The sequence below is a fragment of the Berghia stephanieae genome, chromosome 8 (assembly GCF_034508935.2).
Source record: "Berghia stephanieae isolate SIO BIC M18660-M18661 chromosome 8, UCSD_Bste_1.3, whole genome shotgun sequence".
Taxonomy (NCBI): domain Eukaryota; kingdom Metazoa; phylum Mollusca; class Gastropoda; order Nudibranchia; family Aeolidiidae; genus Berghia; species Berghia stephanieae.
In genome coordinates, this window is record NC_088367.1 from 35708205 (window position 1) to 35733204 (window position 25000).

General features: G+C 36.9%; 1 protein-coding gene across 1 annotated transcript in view; it reads left to right on the plus strand.

Moving 5' to 3' along the window:
• The window catches only part of LOC144978580 (chitotriosidase-1-like), a 92923-nt gene that overhangs the window by 33561 nt on the left and 34362 nt on the right, over positions 1 to 25000 (plus strand). The window contains exons 4-6 of the mRNA XM_078924845.1: positions 7499 to 7610; positions 17308 to 17411; positions 19625 to 19745. Coding sequence (XP_078780971.1) covers positions 7499 to 7610; positions 17308 to 17411; positions 19625 to 19745 — 337 coding nt within the window. The remainder of the gene's footprint in view (positions 1 to 7498; positions 7611 to 17307; positions 17412 to 19624; positions 19746 to 25000) is intronic.

Consider the following 25000-nt stretch of genomic DNA (forward strand, 5'->3'; position numbering starts at 1 on the left):
GGTGATATTGATTGTGGTGCTGATGATACTTATGATATTGTGCAAATGATGGTGGTAGCGATTCTGATGGTAATGATTATGTTGTAAAAGTGCTTGTGGTAGTGATGGTGATGGTTTTAAAATTGATGTGGATCGACGTGCAATTATTTTTAGGTCTGATAACCATTTCCTTATGGGCTCATTCTTGTAATAGAAATCTTTTTTAAAATGACGCAAAATACATTATACAACAATGTTAAACCAGGCCCATAAGTGGATTCGGATGTCAGACCTGCGTGTTTGTTAACCTACAATGCAGCACAAATCCCTTTCGAAATGGTATTCTTTTTTGCACTATAACACAATAAGTCGAATGCTTGGCAGGTCTGTACCACTGCGTACATAGACACGTTAGTTGTAATAATATCTATTGAAATACCACCTTGAGTGGCGATAAGCCAAATTACACATCTGGAATACAACATTTGCATACAAAGCTGTTTGAGTACAGAATTAATGAGAAAAATCGTGGATTTATTTTTCTTGTAACCATTGTTTAAAATATATCAATCTTATTATGTATATATTTCCGTCTTTCTATTTTTTAATTTTAAACTAAAGTTAGGAATTTGTTTTTGGCCAGTAATCGTAACTTTATCAGACCCTACCCAGATCAAAACAACAACCCCAACCCCTGACAACATTACCCTTGTTCTGAGTTTAAGAACATAGGCAAGTTATTGTTCTTAGGCCGAACTGGGCTTTTATGTTCTCTATCATTCTATTTCACCCAGTTTCAACCCGTTGACATTTTAAATCCCAGCCCGTTGACATTCTAACTTCTCGTCAGGGCAAAAGTGGATACCAAATACTTAATAGTATTAGCTAACGAACGAAGTACTGAAAATATTGAGGACTTGGTATTAGTGTCCTTTATTAATCTTTAATATATTGACATCGTCTATGGAGATAAGTTTAAATGCAGAGGTTGTGCTTTCGGCTTTGGAATTAATTTGCGTGTTGTAAAGCCGCCAAATTCCATCCCGTCTATACAATTACCTCGTTTACTGCCAATTTGAAAACGCATTGAATTCGCCATGAATTAAATCTATCATTATGTCATACAGCTAGTCTACTCAAGACTGTACAACTTATAACAAAATTTTCTGAAGTTAAAGGCCAGGTATCGACATCGTTCAAACATTTTGGCTAAATTCAAGCTATTATTGATGGCACTCACTGAATTATCAAGATAATAACATTTTTTGATAAAACTGCTTCTTAAGAGATACAGAAATTTGGTGGGTTTTTTTTTGCGCTGCTTATACTATTATGACTAATATAATATTTTGACAAATTGAATACCAGTCATTTAAAACAAATAGTTACTGAGTGCTTACCCACTATTATAGATTGAAAAAAAAATGTAAAAAAGGCAAAACACGTAGACACACAATAGACACACACACACACACACACACACACACACCCACACACACACACACACACACACACACACACACACACACACACAAATCAAACAAAAGCAGGGAAAATACCAACAAAAGAAAACAAATAAAAAAGAACAATAACCCCCCCCCCCCCCCCCCCAAAAAAAAAACCCCAAAAAAACAGCAAAAAAAAAGCGAGTGTCATACTACTAGACCACATAGCCGCATCACTACTACTACAAACACCACCACCACATCATCATCACGACCACTACTACTACAACCACCACCACCACCATATCATTACCATTACCACTACTACTACAACCACCACCACATCATCATCACTACCACTACTACTACAACTACAATCATCACCACCACCACATCATCATCACTATTACTACTACAACTACAACCACCACCAACACCACATCACCTCACTAACACTCAGTACTACAATCACTACCATTAGGTTTTGGAGCTTTACTTCATTTGAAATAAGGAAACTTCGGAATTGTATTTGGCATTGTGTTTATATATCATAATATAATTCTAATCAGTTATCTATTTAGAACTAGATACTATACAATATGTATGCCAAATACCACCCCAATTCCCCTTTCTTGTGTGTGGGAATTCCTCTTTCGGCATTGAAATTGAGTGTGAGAGAGTCATCACTACACACATAAACAACAGAAACAATTTAAAAACAAGACTATGACACGCAACCACTCACACACGAGGCTATACTATTTATCCTTTTCTCTATATAGAATAGGACAAGACAAACAATAGCTTGACTCTCGCTACACTTCGCATTGATGTTTGTCGTCTCACGAGTTCAACTCTCGGTCGACCTGTCAATATTCCTTTTTGCCTCGGACGTAATCATTAATAGAATGTTGTGTGGTTTTGACCGTGAAGAAAACCTTAAGAAATCACATTTATATCATTTTAGAGAGATCGTTTTGAATAATTTTTAGTTAAACGAGCGAGCAGCAACTTGTTTTCATGAACGGCCGATCAGCGCTTGTTTACTATAGTAACGCGATTCCCAGCCAACATCAAAATGGCGGATATTTTTCTCATCGAGGCCGCTGGTTGGTTAGCCAATAAGAGCACCGTACGGTTTCCATTGGGTAAATTCCTTGATGATAATAAAAATAATAATAATAAGAAGAAGAAGAAGAAGAACAACAACAACTACTACTACTACTACTACTACAACAACAACAACAACAACAACAACAACAACAACAACTACTACAACAACAACAACAACAACAACAACAACAACAACAACAACAACAACAACAACAACAACAACAACAACAACAACAACAACAACAACAACTACTACTACTACTACAACAACAACAACAACAACAACAACAACAACAACAACAACAACAACAACAACAACAACAACAACAACAACAACAACAACAACAACAACAACAACAACTACTACTAGTACTACTACTACTACTACTACTACTACTACTACTACTACTACTACTACTACTACTACTACTATAATAATAATAATAATGATGATAGTACTACTAATAATAATTTGTGGTTGTTCATATACTATTTCAGAAATTACGAATTTCCCTGTCAAATTACTAAAAATTGACAATAAAATTACCAAATTTAAAGTTTTCAATTTGGCAAGTCTGTGTATGTAATCTACGCAAAACCTGCATAATCTGCATAAACCCCTTAAAGAAATATACATGTAAATATAATACAGTCGAGAATGGATATATCGACATCATCGGGACCGTGGTAAAATGTCGATATAAGTATAAGTGCTATGTCGATATATCAGTCATTCAAAAAAATAAAAGAGAAACAAATGAGAAAATAACAAGGGAAGTCAATATTGATGATTATGTGGCCTTTAAAAGGGCAGATTTTGAAATGTATTACGGTTCACTTTATTTGACTAAGTCTATTACATTGTGGTCTGTCTCTGAAGGCAAAGAATATTATATGGACCCTTTCCTCAGCACTGACAAGGACTTCAAATAAGGAATTGTCCTCGTGAAGTTGCTGTGCAAAACAGTGTAGGTTCTTGAAAGCAACTATAGTGGTATGGCGGGAAACTGGTCCCATTGGTGCACTCTTCTCATCTGACTCCACAACAGCAACAATGGCGTCTTTTAAAATTTAACAATTGTCAAGTGGTATCAAAACTACGTGCCAGCAATAATGGCGTTGACCTTGCCGATAATATCGAAACCAAGAAGCTGAGCATTGGCATTGCATATTTGAGAAAGTGAATTTTTTGGGGGGGAGGGATGTGGGGGGGGATAAGAAGTCTGCTTCATTTACCAACACTCAGACCGGGTTAAGACAGGGCATCTTACATAGATTGACAGTTTCGCACATAATGGGTGATGTGGGGAGCGTTTCTCATCAGCCTATTTGTTGAAAACCATGTAATATTGATATCGGGAATTCCATTATTGGATCAGTACTGAGAAAAGCTGATGTGGCCCGGGACTAGACTTGACTGCTGACATCACGTTTATGATCAATGACAATTCATGGGATGTCATTGAACAATAATGTCGCATTTTCATTGGCTGTTGTGTTTTACTTCACTGCAGGATATATTGACTATATATAAATTGTATTGATTATTTTTTTAGACAAATCAATGGTTCGCAATGTCGATATAACCATTTTGTGGTAACATTTATATCGATAGAAGCAATTTTTATTTACTAATGTTATATAGCTGAAAAAATGGGACTTTGATGTCATGTCGATATAAGCGTGATTGTAGATATAACCGTTGTTGATATATCCGCCCTGCACTGTATATTCCAAAGCTATGGGACAACAAATGAACAGAAACATATGTGCGTTCCTGAACTCCCATAGTGGGCAGGGAAGCACTTGCTGTCTTTTCTATCTCCTTATATCTGTTTTCCAACATGCTTCTGTCTTTGTCTTGGGATGAGATTTCTTGGTTTTGTCCTGGCCCTGGCCAGATACCCTAGCTGGGAGGGAAACAGTCAAGTTTTGGGAGAAACATCTGTGCTAGTTAGTAAATAGAAAACAGAGAGAAAAAAAAAAGTAAAACAAATACAGGAATCTTCTGAGAGAGCTTCTCTGTTCAGTGTTGTTTATGTTTGTCCGATCAAGCTTGGGGGGAGTTGTCACTAATCCCGTATTTTGATTGATTCCCCTCTTCCTCTCTCTTCTGTATGTGTGTGTGTGTGTGTGTGTGTGAGAGAGAGAGAGATAGAGAGAGAGAGGACTGCTGGTATACATGAATGTAATGAAAGAGAACAGGTTCGTATTGATATTACGCATATAGGTAAAATACTCACGACATCTGCCCACTAGATGAAACCTTCTAATAAACAAAACTTTGTGTGACCTTAAACGCTTATAGATTGAACGTTGTTTGACCTTAAACGCTTATAGATTGAAGGAAATTAACGTCACTCTAAGGTTGAGGTTCTTCTAAATATAATACATATATACACTGTACTTGCAATCAGAAGAAGTATACACATTTAAAATCGTCGTAACTTTTTTATCCGTTGGCATAGGCTAATGCTTTTCCACTGAGTTGTTTACCATTAGCCTTTCTGTGTACCGATAGTCGATGTTTTTGTTTTTGACCTGAAATTCGCTCACCACGTTGGGCACATGCTAAAATGACCTTTTAGCCCCTTACTGTGGACAGGAAATGTGTAGATTAATTTTTTTGACATCCATGTCTTCTTGAAACATTTTCAAGGCAGGAAAACACAATGTAAAATACCATCCATTAATCTACACGATGCCACGACTTAGTTTAGAACAACGTGCACGTGCCATTGCTCATCTTCAAGCTGGACAGTCTGTGACCGATGTTGCAAGAATGTTTAATATCACAAGGAGAACTGTATATTCATTAGTGGATCGATTTGAAATGACACAAACTTTAAGGGGCCGAGATCGAACTGGCAGACCACGAGTAACAACACAAGGTGAGAACCGTTTTATACACACCCTACATCTACAAGATCGTTTTAGGACGGCGAGTGAAACTTCGCTAGTTTTCCCAGGTACACAAATTAGACTTAGAGAGCATGACATTATTGCAAGACGTCCATTGATGCAACCACTTCTTAGAACAAATCACTGGTTGGCCCGTCTTCAGTGGGCCCGTGCTCATCTGCACAAGAGACAATGCATACGTGGTCATATGTTCTTTTCTCAGATGAATCACGCTTTGTGATTGGAAGAAATGACAGTAGATTGCGTTGTTACCGAAAATCACACAAGTGATTTCACGATTCTTGTGTCTTGGAATCCCCAAACAGAGGATATGGATAAGTCATGGGTTTGGGGTGGAATAAGCAGAAACTATAGAACACCTCAAGTCCAAGTAAATGTGTCCCTAACGGGTGCAAGGTACACGCAGCACATTCTACAACCCCATGTTATTACATTTTTTCATGAATATTCTAATTTTTCATACCAACACGACAATGCACCATTCCACCGAGCTATTGTAACAAGGGACTTTATAGCAGCAAATAATGTGAACGTTATCAGCCCGTGGCCTGCAATATCCCCCAATCTAAATCCAATAGAACATGTATGGGACATAATCGGCCGCCAAGTTCATTCATTAGACCAGGCCCCACAAAAGGAACAACAACTGTTCCATGCCATGATAACAGCTTGGGATAACATTCCTCAACACCAGCTGGCCAGATTTACCAATTCCATGCTTAAGATATACTTTATAAGATAAGATATACTTTATTCATCTAATAAAATGGAAATTCGTTTACAGACGTGGCATGCATGAAAATGTATAAACACAAAGTTGAGAATCTATGGCGACAATGTATATATATATATATATATATATATATATATATATATATATATATATATATATATATATATATATATATATATATATATATATATATATATATAATATATGCAAATGCACAAAAATGTAAAAATATACAAGAACCAATAGCAAACTTTATATATTAATTTGATAAATTGAGATAGATCATACCTCTGGCCTTTAGTCCGAACTTGTGTATGTATATTTAAAAGATAGGATTTAATTAGGAGATGCAATGCTGTGATTTGAGCGAACGGGGGACATATTCGTTACTGATTCAATTATATTCGCCTTCACTTCAAATGAAATGAACACAAGTAAATTTATTAAGTTGTCATTGTTTGTCAAAATTATAGTGTATGTTTTGACATGTTATAAACATAACAATATTTCATACCAATTTTGTAGGTAAAACAAGTGTATACTTTCATTTGATCACTAGTATATAATAAAAAATAATGTGATCAAATGTGCATCTCTTGTGTTCTAAGAGAGATAATTATAATTTTGTCACCTCCTCTGACATGACTAACGTAATTTAGAGTTGTCTTCAACCTTTGGTCAAGTGCCTAATGCATGGACCTTGGTTTGAGTATATTTTAGTTCAGTCTCTGTTAAGTCTTGGTATTGTGTGGACATGTGTGTGTGTGTGTGTGTGTGTGTGTGTGTGTGTGTGTGTGTGAATATGGAGATGACCCGTTGATGTTGTTTTAAAATGTAACCTTGTGATTAAATGTTGGTAAGTATGTCGTCCTTGTAATGTGTGTATCGTTTTAATAAATGTTGGATTGTTTTAAAACCATATTCCTTTTGTTTATTTCAGTAGCATGTCCATCTTTTCTACTCTATATTCCTTGGTGTGCAGTCATAAGTAAATTCACCCTCTGTCTATCTCTATTTCTCTCCTTCTATCTTGGCTCACCACATGTTAATATTGTGAGCCATCTGTGGGTCCTTCTTATGTTACGGGCAACATCTGTCTGCTGTCCTATGACAATGCGGTTTCCTTGAACCCTTCTTTATAATACAACTGGTAACAGCATCAAATATGAATATTTTGTCATATTCCTTGACTTCTGAAAAAAATGATCATGTCGGATACATGTAATGCATGTTTTATGTTCTTGTAACATTTTGTAGATTACATATTTTTTTGGTCATAATTTAAAACAATATTTTTCCTGACTAGGTTTTCTCTGTCAGCAATCGACTTTTTGAAGAAGTTTAATTATGATGGTGTTGACTTTGATTGGGAATTTCCAGGTATACTCCAGAAACAGGCATGCTCAGAATTTATGATGGTAAGTTTGTTTTAGTTATAAGTACACGAATATTTGTTCATCCCATAAATGACAAGACTGAATTTTTTTCAATTTCTGTTTTAATATGATAATAATAATAATAATAATAATAATAATAATAATAATAATAATAATAATAATAATAATAATAATAATATTATTAATAGTAATAATAAATAATAATAATTATAATTATAATAATAATAATAATAATAATAATAATAATAATAATAATAATAATAATAATAATAATAATAATATAATAATAATAATAATATAATAATAATAATAATAATATAATAATAATAATAATAATAATAATAATATTAATAGTAATAATCTGTCCCCGTCGTTTTTCGCGGCCGCGAATGGCAATTCGCGGCCGCGATTTTAGCTGTTACCCGCAACTGTCCGCGATTTTCCTGAATATTTTTTTTTTGGTGGACTTTTCCCTTAACTAACTGGATACTGAGCTTTTTTTGACCGCACAACCCTTGTAGACTGACTGGGCTTCGAGTTCGATAACTCGTGTGTGTATTTGTAGGCATGGTCAAGACTGGAGGACTTGAAAGTTAAATTTGATGCGTGTGGCATGTCATTGCCTGAGGCAGAGCGGTTTTTCCCTGAAGGCATGGACCAGCGTGAAAAACTGGAGATGCAGGACAGTAAAGTTCTGCCAGGCCTTTTCTGGTGCCAGTCAAAAGTTGGACAAGTATATGTCCACAGAAGGCCAACCAGGGATTCAATTTATTAAACAGTTGCCTTTTTTTGATCCTAGCAGCCTTATTATGTTTGATGACACTGATCTTTCATCTCTGCCTGGAATGAAAGAGGTGCCTGCTACAGAAATCAGGAGATACAAAGAATCTCTTGGTCCAAGGGCCTTAAAGGCCTTTATCGGATTCCGGCACGATCGGATACTAGCACACTTTTTGGTGATGACTGACCGTGCAAGTATAACGCCAGTATACTGTATTATTATCATTATCATTATTTATATTACTGTTGCTGAGGTAATAAACAGATGTTGTTTAAATTGAAACTTTGGCCTTTGTTTGTGCGTTTGCGAATCCCCCCCCCCCCCCCTCCCCCTTGTCAGATAATGTTCCGCAAAATTTGGCAACTTTTATGGCAACTTTTGCCCTTTTTTATGGCAACTTTTGCCCTTTTTTATGGCAACTTTTTGCAACTTTTGGGGTTTTAAATGGCAACTTTCCGCAGGGACAGAATAATAATAATAATAATAATAACAATAATAATGATGATGATAATATTAATGATGATAATAATAAATTCCCTTTATTCATCCCCAAGGGCAAATTTGCCTTTAGGGTCTACTTCAAGAGGAGAGCATCAGCTGCACTGCCCTACCCAACAAAAGGAAAGTATCTCACAAAAAATCATACAATCACTTGTATCACTTTATCGAAACTCTGGGACATAGAAAAGCTTACGAAATTTTCAAAATGATCATATCTCAAGTATTTTTTAAATTAGAGGCAATTAAAATTTTTACTTGAAACAGTGTCCTATTTAACCAACAAAAGGACAGTATCTCAGACAGCCGTTTTCTGTCCCTTAAACTGGACTCCCATGTAAGCATGAAGGTGGCGACAACGATAGCATGGCTTGACCATGTGAAATGGCTCGTGACACTTTGATTTGTTGACCTAATAAGTTGCTAACACGGCTTGCAGGGCTGCCAGATGGTCATATGCATGGCCAATTTGTGCTTCTGTTTTTTTTTTTTTAAATTCTTTTATTTACTTTTTCCATAACCTACTTTTTTCTTAGTGTAGTCGATCTTTTTAAAAAATAAAAAATGATGAGCTTTTCAAGGCAGTCAGAGCTTGGTTCACATAAGGATATATTTGGCTACCTTTGATTTTGAAATTGGCTACAAGGAACTCTGATCATCTGGCATTTAGTGTGTGTGCGTGGGGGTGGAGAGAGAGAGAGAGAGAGAGAGAGAGAGAGAGAGAGAGAGAGAGAGAGAGAGAGAGAGAGAGAGAGAGAGAGGCATAGAGAAAGAATGAAAGAAAGAGTGAGTGTGTGTGTGTGTGTGTGTGTGTGTGTGTGTGTGTGTGTGTGTGAGAGAGAGAGAGAGAGAGAGAGAGAGAGAGAAGAGTGAGAGAATAATTTTATTTTTTTTTTTGGGGGGGGGGGGGGGGGTAACTCATTCTCATTATTTGACTTAAGTCACACAGTGAAATTATATCATTTTTATTTAAAAACACATTTTTGGTGTTGAAACATTTTGTTTTGATAAATTTGGAACAACAGTAACAAGAAATTTCGCAAATAATAATGTTTCCCTTAGTTAAGTGTAGTGTAGTTCTACATGTAAATTGCTACTTTATTCTAGCGCAAAGCTTTGAGCAGAATTTTTTTCGAAATAAAATTTTGCCATTAAAAAAAAATCTTATGTCACTGTCTTTCTCCCTACAGCCATCCAAACCTTTGTCAACCCTATCATGTATAAATTAAAAATATAGCATCTCGACAAATTACACTATGATGTTTCTTGAAAGAAAAGAATGATTTTTTTGGGGTCTAATAAAAATCTGCTGATAAACCGCAATTTTACAGATTAATTGTTTATTATTTATACCTGTATATTTCTTCTACAATTTAACTAAAATCTTTTAGATCTTTAACATTTTAAGACAAATTCTATTTAAATGCCGGTCATTCTTGTCATCGATATTTTGCAGAGTCATGATTTAAGGGGGGGAGCGACATTAAATATGATGGATTTTGACCCAGTTTGCTAAAATTAGATTTTGGTGGGATGTTGTCATGTGACCATTTGTCTGCATAAAAAAATTGCATGAGAACTTCATCTTCAGTTTTTTTCGACTCAAAATAACGTATTTTGTGACCCATAGTATGGTTAAATCCTGCCCATTTTTAGTTTCAGTGGACTGATTTCATGAAAAAATATCAGAGTCTTTATAACTAAATAAAGGCAAAAACATATCAATGAAAAGTAGAAACTCTCCTCTATCTTCAACAACCAATCACTTTGTTCTTAATTATGTCATGTGGTCACAATCCAATCAGAGAGCGAGAGGAGAGTTTTTCCCTAAACTCGTTTACTTTGACTTTTAAATGCGTTTTTCTCAAAACTGCAATTTTCGTCAATAAAAACCTCCCTCAGTTTTCAACCAATCTTCTTCAAACTTTCTACAAATGAGTGTCATACAAATACGCAGGTCCTCTAGGAGCCGGATTTTTTAAAAACAAAATTTTTATGAGTAATTTGAAATTATGTAACTTTTTTCAAGGGGAATAATCGAGTAATAACATTGAACTTAATTTTTAACGTTTCTAATTAAAAAATAAAAAATCGGGCTTCTAGAGCCTCTTTACTTTCCTTTTTTATATCTCTGACCAAAATATTATGGCAATCGGTTGATAAACAAAAAAACCTTTGACTTTTTAAGATTTGTTGTTTATTTTCCAATATGGCGTCGTTTCCATAGCAACGGGCAACTTTTTTCGAAAAAAATTATATGCAATCATCCTTCCCAAACATATACATTATGACTGTGCATAGAAGTTTAGGATAAAAAAGATGACCCTTTAGTGTCGCTCCCCTCCTTAAAGTAACCATTGAACACTTTAACATTGGCTAATTAATAAATTCATTCAATCTGACGGACAACTCTCATCACCATTCACACTCAGGACAAGCAATTTTACGATTATAATTTGGCCTCTTCATGATGTCAGATGACCTGGTGATAGCTGTTAAGTAAACCGTCAAATCACGAAATTCAACAAGACATTGAGTCCAGATTGGCAAGACTTACCAATGAAATTACCAGTGGGTGGTACTAAGTCACCAAAACACATTGAAAATGAAATACCGATGTGCACAACTCAAAGGGACAGCCTTGAATTGTCGATGGATGATTGATGTTGCATCGACAAGTTTACCCTATTGTGTTCAGATTCTGTTTCTGCTAGATGATGAGTTCCTTAAATGGCCATGTCAATCATGTAACATCTTTAGATGATCTCATCCTACTCTTTGATATCTATAGCCATGTCCTCGATTCCGACTGGCAATCATGACTAAATCCTGCCCAGAAACTTTTCATAGGTTCATCATCACAGTTTCAACCTTTTTGCTTTCGAGAAGTCAAAACTCCCTCAGAGCAAATTATTGGCTCTTGATAGATGATGCTGGTTCTTGACCTTTCACCATTACTTACAGCTTTTCAATGATTGGTAGCTGTGACTGCTCACAGATTAGCAGCTATAATTGCTTCTGCCACAGGTAGAGCTTTTCTTGAGGACTGTCTCAAAGTTGCATCCCCTTCTTTGTGCCCTTTTGAATTTATTAGTGAGCCAAGGCTTGTGGGTAAAAAAGCCAATGTATGTTTTAGTCATATTTTAAACAAACAAATTACATCAAGAAAATTGGACAAGAAATAAATCTTCTTCTTCTAGGTTCCATGCCTGGTCCAGGCTTCGGATACTGCATGAATTATCTCTCTCCATTCCTCCCTGTCTCTTGCTTTTTCAAACAGCTCTTGGATTGTTAGGTTGCTGAAGCTCTTCAGTTGGTCTATGAGCGTTTTTCTTTGTCTCCCCCGGGCGCGTTTACCAGGTATTTTTCCACAACTTGCCAGGTATTCATTCTTATCTTTCCTTACTATTTGTCCGAAAAAGGATAGTTGTCGATCCGCTATTAAGGGCAATAGTTTCCTTTGTTGGTATGTTTGTTTTAGCACTTCGTCGTTCCTTTTGTGTGCAGTATACGATATTCTCTGCATCCTTCTCAAACACCACATTTCAAAAGCTTCAATGTTTTTTTGTGTTTCTGTATTTGTAGTCCAGCTTTCGCATCCATATAACAAGATTGGCCATACGTAGCTCTTCAAGACTCGGAATCTAATCCTGAACGACATCTGTTTGTTTTTCAAAATGTTTCCGAGGTCCATAAAGGCCTGTTTGGCTTGAGTTATTCTTGCTCGTATGTCTCGGTTACATCTTTCATCTGTTGTCACTATTGAACCCAGGTATTTAAAACTTTCTACGTTGGTAAGTTGCTCGCCGTGAATCGTTATATTGCAGGTGTTGTTGTTTTCGGGGTTTTTCTGTATTACCATGCATTCCGTTTTGGTGATATTCACTTCCATTCCCTTGGCTTCACTAACTACTACCACTTTGTCAACAATCTTTTGAAGTTGGATTTCTGATTTTGCAACGAGTACCATATCGTCTGCGTATCTTATATTATTTATGTTGTGACCTCCTACTTTTATTCCCTCCATATTAGTTATGCCCCTCATGATTGTTTCTTGGTATAGATATAGATCTGGTGAGGCAACACACCCTTGACGGACTCCTTTCTTAATAGGAATGGAATTTCCTGTAGAGTTTCCGATTTTGATAGATGCCTGCTGGGTGTAGTATAATGTTTGCATGAGTCTGAGGTCTTTCTCATCAGCGCCAATGGAGTGCAGTTGTTTTAGTATTTATTCGTGGCGTACTCTATCAAAAGCTTTTTTGTAGTCGACAAAACAGAGGTATAGTGGGGTCTGAACCTGTATAGCTCTTTCACTTAAAACATGGAGGAGGTATATTGCGTTCCTTGTCCCTCTGTCAGGTTGGAATCCATATTGTTCTTCTGCGATTTCGGGGTTAATCTTATTCCTTAGCCTGTTGATAATTATACGCAACAGTATTTTGTTGATGTGGCTTATTAAACTTATAGTTCTAAAATTTTCGCATCTGACTGCACCTGCTTTCTTTGGTATTGCTATGAAAATAGAGTTACAGAGATCTTCTGGAATTTTCCCAGTGTTGTATATATTGTTGAATAATATGTGAAGTTCATCAATTGCTAGATCTCCTAGGCTTTTTAATACCTCTACAGATATTTCATCAGGGCCTGTTGCTTTACCATCCTTCATTCGTTCCATGGCATGTTCAATTTCACTTTTGGTGATGTTTGGTCCGCTTAATGGTTCTTTGAATTTCAGTGGTGGTTCATTTCTATTTGGATCATTGTACAGTTCGCCTATGTATTCTACCCATCGGCTTTCTATATGTTGTTCTTCAAATAGCAGTTCCCCTTGTTTGTTCTGGATACAACTTCCTGCTGCTTTGCTTTTCCTTTTCCCTGATAGTTCTTTTATTCTTTGGTGAGCTTGTTGGGGGTTGGGTTTGTATTCTCTTTCGATTTCGCAGCATTTCCAGTCTAGTTAGTTCTCGTGTGCCTCGATGCATTTGGATTTAATGTGGTTGTTCAATGTTTGGTATTCTGCAGACCCTCTGTTGCATTTTCGTCTTTCTTCAAATAGGTTTAGAATTTCATTTGTCATCCATTCCTTTTTGCTGTTTATTTGAGCTACTGGTAAATGCTTTTCTGCAGTTGCTTTGACACACTTTTGGAATATATCAAATTATTTTTCACATTTTTCGTTATCAGGTTCACTTTGGCTTTGTATCATGAGTGGACTTTCAAATTCTTCTCTCACTTTTGTTTGTATGCCATTGTCTTTGCATAACCTGTAATCCCTCTTTATTCTACCAGCTGTTCTCTGAATAGCTTTAAACTTTATCCTTACTGTACAAACAACTGGGACATGGTCACTGTCTACATCGGCGCCTGGGTAGGTTTTGCAATTTAATATGCCATTTCTGAATCTTGATGATACTGCTATAAAGTCTATCTGGTTCCTTGCTCTGTCCCCTGGTGATTGCCATGTCCAGGTTCTTCTTGGGTGTTGTTGAAACCAGGTGTTTGAAATCATTAATTTATTTGTTCTACACCAATCTGCCCAGATGTTTCCTCGTTCATTTCTGTCTCCGAGTCCATGTGGTCCGATTATGTCACCATCTCTGCCTCTGCCAATCTTAGCATTTAGGTCCCCCATTACCATAAGGACTTCTTGTGATTTACACATTCGTTTTGCTTTGTCTAGTGAATGGTAAAACTCTGTCATATCTGCATCTGTCGCCTCTTCTGTTGGTGCATAAACTTGAATAATATTGGTGTCAACTACAGGTCCTCTTAGCTTAACCAGCAAAACTCTGTCTGAGATTGCTACGTGCCCTTTGTAAAATTTGGTTGATTGTTGGTCTAAGATCATCCCTACTCCTTTTTGGAAAGAGGTTCCACCACTCCATATGATCTTATATGTCGTGTTGTTTTCTTGTTTTGACATGGTTCCCTGCTCTTTCCATCTCATCTCTGCCAGGCCAAGAATATTTATTTTGAGCCGTTTCATTTCTTTTAGAATGTTGTTTAGTTTTCCTTTTTGGGCACAGGTCCTGACATTCCATGTCCAGAAATAAATAAGTTACCAATAATAAACAAACATGGACAAAATCAATTCTCAAAATAAAATTGACTCTTAAAACAGTTGTTTCTCAACCGATTTTTATGATTCAAAGACTAATGTTCTCCGTTTTAATAGCTGATTTCAACATTGTGGTTTTTATATTCCTCACTATGATATTTATTAGTTACAGTTTTTACAGAATAAACTGACTCAGAAAGGTGTCAAGTTTTATGCAAGACTATAACGTAATACTTTGACGGCTGGCCATGTCTTTATTTTGGACAGCGTTTTCAAATGGTGGGAGACGTTTAGAAGCTTGACTCTCATGAGTCGATTCATATCGACAGGAATAAACAGTCCCGGCTGTGAATTATATTTAGTAATAATCTTGCGTCTAAAAATATACGTTTCAAGTTCCAATCTCATCATTAAAATAAATTTGGTACAAAGAATGACGAAATCGGTCCACAAATAACGAAGATATAACATTTTTATTTTTGGTACAAAATAAATCAAAATCATTTTTCATCACAAAAGTCTTCATTTTGTCGCAATCAATGTTAACTCTCTTGAGACTGAGGTTTTCTTACCTCTACAACGTTGAAGACTGTTTTGTTTTAGGGTTTTTAAAAACCAAGTTAATCATAAGGTTATTGTTATATCTTAATGAAATCTGATAAGTAATTAGTTTGAAACTTACTATTATATATAACATAAACTGCATCACTCTATCTGTTACAGTTTTAATGATGGGATTTATGGAAAATGTGTATATTTTGGTTTTCTGCAACAATTCCAGGAAAATGACTTGTAATGAATAAAATGGATATTATACTTCTAAAAACTGTTTTTGAGTCATAAAATCTATGAGAAAACACCTAACAATACGAAAATGTCAAAAGTAACTAATAAAACATCATTCTTGAGCATAATCCACTTTTGAGTGGCATATTTTGAAGTATTTTGGATCAGAAGCTAAGAGATATCGATAAATATCGATTCTTTGTCTATCTTGACAGACTTGCTCTAAATCTCTATAAAATTGAAACTAGTAATCGAGTATCGATATTGCCCTGCACAACTCAATGGAAAAATGTTAAACTAGCATGCATGAGCACTAAAAAAACGAAAACAATTTTCACCTTGTGTGATCCCGCATATATGCAGGATTAGTCTACACAGCCGGCGACTGGTCCCGTATATTTAAGGGATTTAAGAGAGTTAAAGATTTGCATCCGTAAATAAAACTGTACAATCACAGTCGCTACAACATTTTCATTTTGTTTTTTGTCGGCATGTTGATAAAATGGCCTAGCATTGAATAAAGCTGTCCGAACAAGTCGGAACAGTATCTGAGTTGTGGCTAGAACAATCTGCGACCAACTCGATTGACAAACGATTGCAGTCTCACATTAGACTAAGTTTCTGATATCATAACAAGGGTGTGTTGGCACTTGCTTGCCAAGATCAATCAATCCAATGAATAAATTATCTATTTAGTGTTGTTAGGGGATGGGGGTGGGGAGAGATATTGCAATTAGAGCTGTTACAATTATCCACTCATAACTGGTTATCCGTGGATTAAACATGGACGGGTGCTCAACAGATATAACAGACCCTTCAACGGATAATAATTTGTATTCGTTACAGACCTGTGCAACGAATAATTATCATGAGTGAATCATTGAATCACTGATCCACTGATCATTCTGCTACATAAACAGAGTTAGGTTGCATTGCGTCGCGTGATGACGTTGACCCTAGATGGTGTTGTATACACTGATGTCCTTGTGGCATTGTCATCAATGGGTTATTCTCCCAACTCTCACTCGTATTATTATTATTATCCGATCCCAATGAGCAGTCTATGCTTCTACCCATTACTATATTATTATTACTAGATTATTGGATGATTATCCGTTTATCCACGGATAGTTTTGATGATTATTCGTTTATTTGTTGGTCAGTAAATGTACACATAAGATCCAAGTCTAATTGCAATGATGCGTGGTATTGTTGGTGGCTGATGATGATGATGATGGCGACATAGTGGGCAGAATCCACCAAGTGCTCTAAAGCGCTACACAAACAATTACTATAGGTAACACAAATGCAAATGCAAATACTATTACTACTCAAAAGCCTGTCTAAATGGGAATGTTTTCCGAAGTTTTCAAAAGTTGATGAGCTTGGAGGCATATTTGATTCTATATTAAATTTATTCCATTCTTTTAGGGCCCTAACAGAGGAAGATTTTTAAAAACTAAAGTTTACAGATGGGAATGTTAATCACACTAGATATTTATATTATGATGACGATGAAAAAAAAAATTTAATCCTTTTTGTTTGTTTTTTGTATTTATGTTGCAAACTACAAATCTGAAATATCTCACCAGATTCTTGGAACTGTCTTGCATCGGTCCAACAAAACTCTGTCCCTGGCAATGCCAAACAACTTTCATCTTTTTGAACAGGGATATTTTGTGGATACTATCAATAAGTAAGTGGATCTTTTTATTCTGACCTGATCAGGGAAGAAACATTCTTATGGTCTATATTCCCAGGGAACCTTGTCAATCCCAGGAGGCATTACCAAGTACCAGGAGAAGGAACACTCCAACCCAGCGGGTCCCCAGGTGGTGGATAGGGGATAGCTGTGCAACAGCCCGGACCAAATCATGGGAGGCCCTCTTTGGTAAGGCCGAGTACCTAAGCGCCCCGATCCAGGCCTAATCAGCACACGGTGCAATGATTTCTTTGAAAACTTCCATGCCAAGGTAATTTATGGGAACAAAGTGACAGATGGTTTAAAACCATATTGACACCGGAGTGAAGCAAAGCTGCACTTTATCCCCTTTTCTTTTCTGCCTTGCAATCGACTGGATCATGAAGGAATCAGTAGACAACAAGAAAACTGGACACTAGAAGATTTCGACTTTGCAGACGACATTGTACTTCTCACCCACAATTTCACAGATGTACAGTTCAAAACACAACTGGTTGCCAACAATGCTCCTAAACTAGGCCAAAATGATGACAAATTCTTATTCAAACAAAATTCTGAACATAAACAACAAAGGCATTGAGGATGTGAATCTAGGCAATAAGATTACTCAAAATGGAAATTCCGAAGATGAAATCAAAGACAGGCTAACGAAAGCAAGAAGAGCCTTTGAGTGTTCAGAAATATCTAGAAATCTAGGAAAATCACCACCAAAACAAAGCACGTCTCTTCAAAACAAATGTTCTATCTGTTCTCCTTTATGGTTCTGAATCATGGAAACGGACAGGCAACATCTCTAACAAACTAAACGCATTCCAAAACAAATGCCTAAGAAAGATCCTGAGTATATTCTGGCCAAAAATATTTCAAACAAAGAACTGGCTAAACGCACTGAAATTGAACTTAGTATCTGAAGCTGTAAAGAGTAGAATGTGGAAATGGACTGGACATGTTCTCAGAATTGATCCGAATGCCATTCCCAGGATAACCCTCAGGTGGTAGGGGCTACCCGCTGGAGACCTAGAGGAGCATCAAAAGAGAAATGAAAGCTAGTGGCTGGTCTTGGGGACAGATGACAAAAATCGCCTCCAACCGAGAAAGATGGCGTTCCACCATGTCAGCCTTATCAAGCACCAAGAGGATAAGTAAAAGGAAGTAATGTGTCTATATTCTTGTGTTTAGGATAAGAAGCATGATTATTGTATTGATATTGAATACAAAATAAATATGAACAATTATATTGTGAATTTCCATGGGTTTCCATAGATGTCCATGGCATGCATTTCATAATGCTACAATCATTACCCTAGTAGGCCATATGGAACCATATTCATTTTCCATACTTTACAGGTCTCCTGTTAGAAGACTAACATACAATGTTCGGCACTTCCAGTTACCTATTCATACCTTAGTTAAAGTGGATTAAAGTGTCTTACCCATGAACACACCGCCAGGACCAGAATCACTGTCACGCATCTGATGACTGACTACATTAGTATTGCTTGACTTTTGTCACATGACAAAGACACTATTTCACTGACTCATCAATGGACATAGAAAGCTAGAGAAGATCTTACAAAATATCAAAATTGATATTATCTAGACATTAACTTCCACAATATTTTTATCATAGTCATAGGTATATGTAATTGCCAAATAGGTACATGATATACAATTATTTTTCGGGGGGAGAGGGGGGGGGGGGGGTGTGAGGGTTCCATTAAAAAACAAAAAAAACATGCCCATAATCATGTACTATTATCAGACTTGCTAATATGTGCACATAGGTCCCAACTAAGTGGATAAGTTAATTGAGAAAATTTGAGGAATATTAATTCAGGAAAATTTTAAAACACCCATATGTATATCACTTGTATTTCATTTTTTTCATAGATTACAGACTTTGTCACAATAGTGATACCTAAACCTATGAAAGGTTCCAAACAACATGGAGGTACTTATTTGCGGTTCTGGTAACCCAAATTGTTAGGGCTCATTGTTACAATGACATATCCCAAGCCAATGCAAAATATTGTCCATTACAATAATGTAGAAACATGCCCATAATTATAAACTATTATCAGACTTGCTAATATGTGGTCTTAACTAAATTAAGTGGAGAAGAAAAGTCAGAAAATATGATGAATTTTGATTCCGGAAAATTTTTCAACACCGATATGTATATAATTTGTATTTCATTTTTTTCATAGATATACAGACTTTGTCACAATTATGACCTATGACTTCCACTTTTACACACCACGAACCAATGCTACTGACTTCAACAGTCCTTTGTATTCTCCAAAGGGGGATAACCCTCTTGCTTCAACAGTGAGTTTGTATTTATAGCATCTTTCTTGAATGATTTATTTTTGATACCAAAGTAAGTCCAACATTAATTAATTTTGTTTTTCAAATTTCAGAAGGAAAAAAAAATAAGAAAAGAAATATGTATAAATGAATATGAGTTTTATAGCATTATGACTCATAATACTCATGTGTAATGAAACCACATTTTCATTTCATGCAATGCAATTCATCTCATATTAGTCATATGTGTCCTATTTGCGCAATACTGTTACAAATTTATTATTGCATATAGTCAAGTAATCCTTTTTCTCCTGAGTTGAGAGTGATTTATATTATACTCGTTTATATCAACATTTTTTCATGTTATGGTCACAGTCGCGTGTCTTTTTATCTTATATTTCATGGCAAAATAACCTCAGTGCTTATAAATATAATAATTTGAAACCATATTGATCTTGAAGTATATGTTGAATATTCTTATATCAGGAATAGGAATTTTGTATATCTTTGGAAATTTCCCGCTATTTTGCTATTCCCGCTGAATTGAACTCAGGGTCCCTCTTCAAACCCGCTATTTTCCTATTTTGATTTCCATAAATTTTGACATAAACTAAAAAGATCACTGTCATCATCATCATCAGCAGTATTAGCAGCAGCTGCAGCATCTTCATCATATCTGCTAGCACAACTGCAACCACCACCAGCTCCACATCATCATCACATTTACCACTACTACAACCACCACCACCACCACCACATCATCATCATCACAACCACCACTACTTCAATCACCATCACCACATCATTATCACTACTATAACTACCACCACCACCACCACATCATCATCCCAACTTTCACAACCCATCCCCACCACCACACCATCATCACTACTACCACGACCACCACCACCACATCATCATCACTACTTCCACTACCATCACCACCACCATCACATCATCATCACTACCACCACTATCACAACCACCACCACCACATCATCATCACAACTACCAGCACCACCATCACCATATCGTTATCACTACCACTACCACCACCACCATCAAATCGTCATTACTATTACCACCAACATCATTACTACCCCCACCACCACATCATCATCATCACAGCAACCTCTATTACAACCACCACCACATCATCAATAATACTGCAACCACCATCATCACCACTACATCGTCACTACTACCCTAGAATAGGAGAGCTAACGCTACTAGAAGGAACACTCCTTCTTCACTCGCGAAGTGAGATAGATCGATAGATAGATAGATAGATAGATAATATAATATTATAGGATCTCGAAATAACTTAAGAACAAAATGATAGTAATTTAGTCGTGGGGAATCCACAATTTACCACCCTGTAGTTGCTCTATTTGCGCACCAATAGCTACGTTTGAAGCATCGACAGTGAGGCTCGTCGGCACATTTTGAGGATGTTTTTGAGAGAGTTTTTGGCTTGTTCAAAAGCTTTTTGACAGTCTGTGGACCATTCGATGCGTTGGCCTTTGCCGCTTGCCTGAACATGCAGTGGAGCAAGTGTGTCAGCGACGTGTGGCATGAACCGATGATAGTAATTGATCATGCCGAGAAATCGTTGGAGCCCGATGCGGTCAGTTGGTGGTTCACTGTTGACTAATGCGGAAACTCGGTCAGGGTGTGGAAGAATACCTTGCGATGTGATACGGTGGCCAAGAAAGTCAAGTTCGCTAGCCCCAAAGACACACTTGCTTTTGTTGATAACCAACCCGTTGTCAGAAAGAAGCTGAAACAGATGGTGAAGGTGTTCACGGTGTTCTTCATGGGAGTGGCTAGCTATTAGAATATCATCGATGTAGCCGAATGCAAAAGGAGCGTTTCTCAGGATTCCATCCATAAGCCTCTGGAATGTCTGGGCAGCATTCTTAAGGCTGAATGGCATATGTACAAACTCCCAGAGGCCAAATGGCAGTTTTTGGAATGGATGTAGTTGCGACGGGTATTTGGTGATAACTCCTAACACGGTCGACTTTAGAGAAAACTTTGCACCCTGCAAGTCGTCTATTGAAGTCCTGAATGTGCGGTAAAGGATATCTGTCATCTTTTGTTTGTGTGTTGAGGTGACGATAGTCACCGCAAGGTCGGAGTTGCCTGTCAGCTTCCGGAACAACATGAAGAGGTGAAGACCATGGAGAGTTAGAGTGTTGAATGATCCCCATTTCTTCCATAGCCAGAAATTCTTGTTGAGCTGCTGTCAGTTTATCCTCTGTAAGACGACGAACTCTGGAGTGAACTGGCGGTCCGTCTGTAACTATATGCAGCTCCACACCATGCTTGTTGACAGGTGAACTGAATCTCGGAGTAAGCAATTGTGGAAATTCTGACAACATGCATGAGTATGAGGTTTTCTCTTTGAAGGAGAGTCACGAAACCGAGTGGGAGGCTCTAGTTGGCTGAAGCGAGGCTAAAACACTGCCGAGTGACATAAGGCGTCTACCTTTTAAGTCAATGAGGAGTTCATGTTGGATAAAAAAAATCTGCTCCAAGTATAGGTCTCGTGACGTCTGCCAGAACGAACTCATGTGTAAGAAGTTTTTTTTGTCCAAAGTGGAGAGTGAAGGTTCGTTTTCCCCATGTACGGATAAAGGTACCGTTAGCTGCTAATAACGGTGAGGAGGGGGAGTTGCATTTTCTCTCGTTGACAGATGCTGGAAAAACTGAAACATCCGCTCCGGTATCTATTAGGACATGTATTCCTGATCGTCTGTCCGTGATTGAAAAGGTGTTCGTGGCTGTGTCTGGTGTGCCAGCAGTCGCCACTTCTAGCTGCTCGCCTTTTCGTTTCCCAAAGGGAGTAAAACTACACCCTGGCTGACATTGTTGAGCTTTGAATCCAAACTTCGTGTGGTAAAAGCACACAAACCGTCTCTGTTGACCAAATGATCTGTTGCCACGTGACTGTTGTGCCCGATTGGGTTTGAAACCCCCGGCGTCAATGTGGGTTTGTCCATTGTTTTCAATAGGTATGAAACCACCACTGGATTCTTGTCTTGTCGACGATTCTACGACATTGTTTGTGTTTCGTAGATCCATAGTGCCATCAGCAAGTCTTGCAGTTGCTTTCGTCTCCCAAATCCTGTCAGCAACCTCAGCTAGAAGTTCTACATCGACGATATTCTGACTAGCTAAAATGCATTGGATGTCAGGAGGGAGGTTTGATAGGAAAAGTGCCCGTTTCAATGTTTGGGGGTCATCATTCAATGAGTTCATTTTCCTCAGCAGCGCTGTTGGTCATTTGTCATCCATTCCGTTGAGATTAAGCAGTTCGAAATCCTTTTGGGCTTGAGACTTGCCAAATGTCTTGATTAGTGATTTTGTAAGCGTCTCATATTTATTTTCATGTGGAGGGTTTGTGAGTACTGCCTGCATTTCTTCTGCAGTGTTTACATCTAGAGTGCTAACAACATAGGCGTATTTTGTTTGGTCTTCTGTGATACCGCGAGTGTTAAATTGTGCTTCAATTCTTGCGAACCAAATGTCTGGTGACTTTGTCCAGAATTCTGGCAGTTTTAGTGAGACTGCCCCAACCGTGCTTTGACTTTGTTGGGAGGATTGGAGGACAAGGAGTTGTTGCAAAAGGTCAGAAAGTTCATTTCTTTGTTCCGCCATGTTCAGCGTCGGGGTCACCAGTATAGGATCTCGAAATAACTTAAGAACAAAATGATTAAACACAAACGATAGTAATTTAATGAAACTTGAATGATAATAAAAGAGAAAAGTTTGATCAGAGGTCTTAGCTTGTTGTTGTTATCAGTTCATGATTTTTGAGAGAGAGGAAGACTCTGCTCGCTTCGTCCAAAGCTCCATTCGTCTTTTCGCTCCCTACAATATAGAGAGGGGGAGAGAGATAAAGAGCGATATATATATATATATATATATGAGCCAAGGTCAAAAGGTGCCCGCCTGATACCAGTGTTAAGAAAATTTGATTTTTACTTAATTATGGGCTGTTTTCATTGGGATAATGCTTGTAATCAATTGATAATATGAAGAAGAGATAAAATTAGATAGCTCAACATACTATGTTCAACAGAATATGAAATAAACAACTTGAAAGTCAAATTTGAATGCTGTTTGGCATGTGCTTAAAACGAGGTCAACGCATCACCTTTTTAGAAATCATGTAGAAATTAAATGTGATGTTTTAGCTCACGTGATTTAAATTTGACTAATAGTATGAAGTCAAAATTTACTTTTAAACGCAATTGCAGTATATTACATATCTGATTAAGTTTAATATAGAGTTCTTTAAAAGTTGGTGTTACTTGTGACCTTTGGTGTCATCAAACACAGCACAATACTAAGACTCGACACGAAACTTTAAAGCTCATTTTTAATGTTTATAAAATCTTTTATTATGAGAAAAAAGGATAGATTTACTATCTGAACTCAAATCTTGGAGTAAATGTATACCGTTTTGCCGATAATGAGGTTTATTGGTTTTGGTGTCATTTGTCACAAGCAACACGGCATGCGTGAACACGTGGAAGTTTGTTTCGTTAAATGGCGATTCGCAATTTTGATCCACCCTTCTTACCAGTCTTTGAAGTGCAGCACTTTCATTTGCCTTTCCAGCGTGGCTCCAGGCAGAAAAGGTAAGTTGAACTTTGGTGTCATCGTTATTTTACATTGTCACAAGCAACACTTGATATTGGGTATTACAAAGTGCCACCAAAAAATTATGTTTTTAGCTGTTATTCTATTTACAAATATGATATTATGACATCTCACATAAGACTGATTTTGACACAATTAATTATTTCCTTGTAATTCTAATTTTTTTATGTTTCAGGGTTGTATCAATCAAGAAAAAGACAAAACTCAAGCTTTTGACGAATCCAGATAAAAGAAGGGTTGTCAAGAAATTTGATTTGATTTACTATTAACACACTAAATTACTACAAACTAGCAGATTTGAACAGTAGGGCGGATGTTACGGTATGGTTACATGAATTCATTACCATGGCTGATATTTATCTAGTGTTTGTTTGACTTCTGGTACTTTTTGTGACCATTGGTGTCATTGGTTAAAATGTCACAGGTGACACTTAAGTTTGAAGTTTCTAATGTATTTCTGTTTTCATGTTCTTCAAAGCTTGAAATGTCATTGAATTACATTTGAACAGGCTATATTACATGTGTTCAGTTGCTATTCTTGATTTATTGAGGCAAAATTGCGTTCTAGTGCCGATTTTGACCAAAGTAATAGCAACAATGGTATT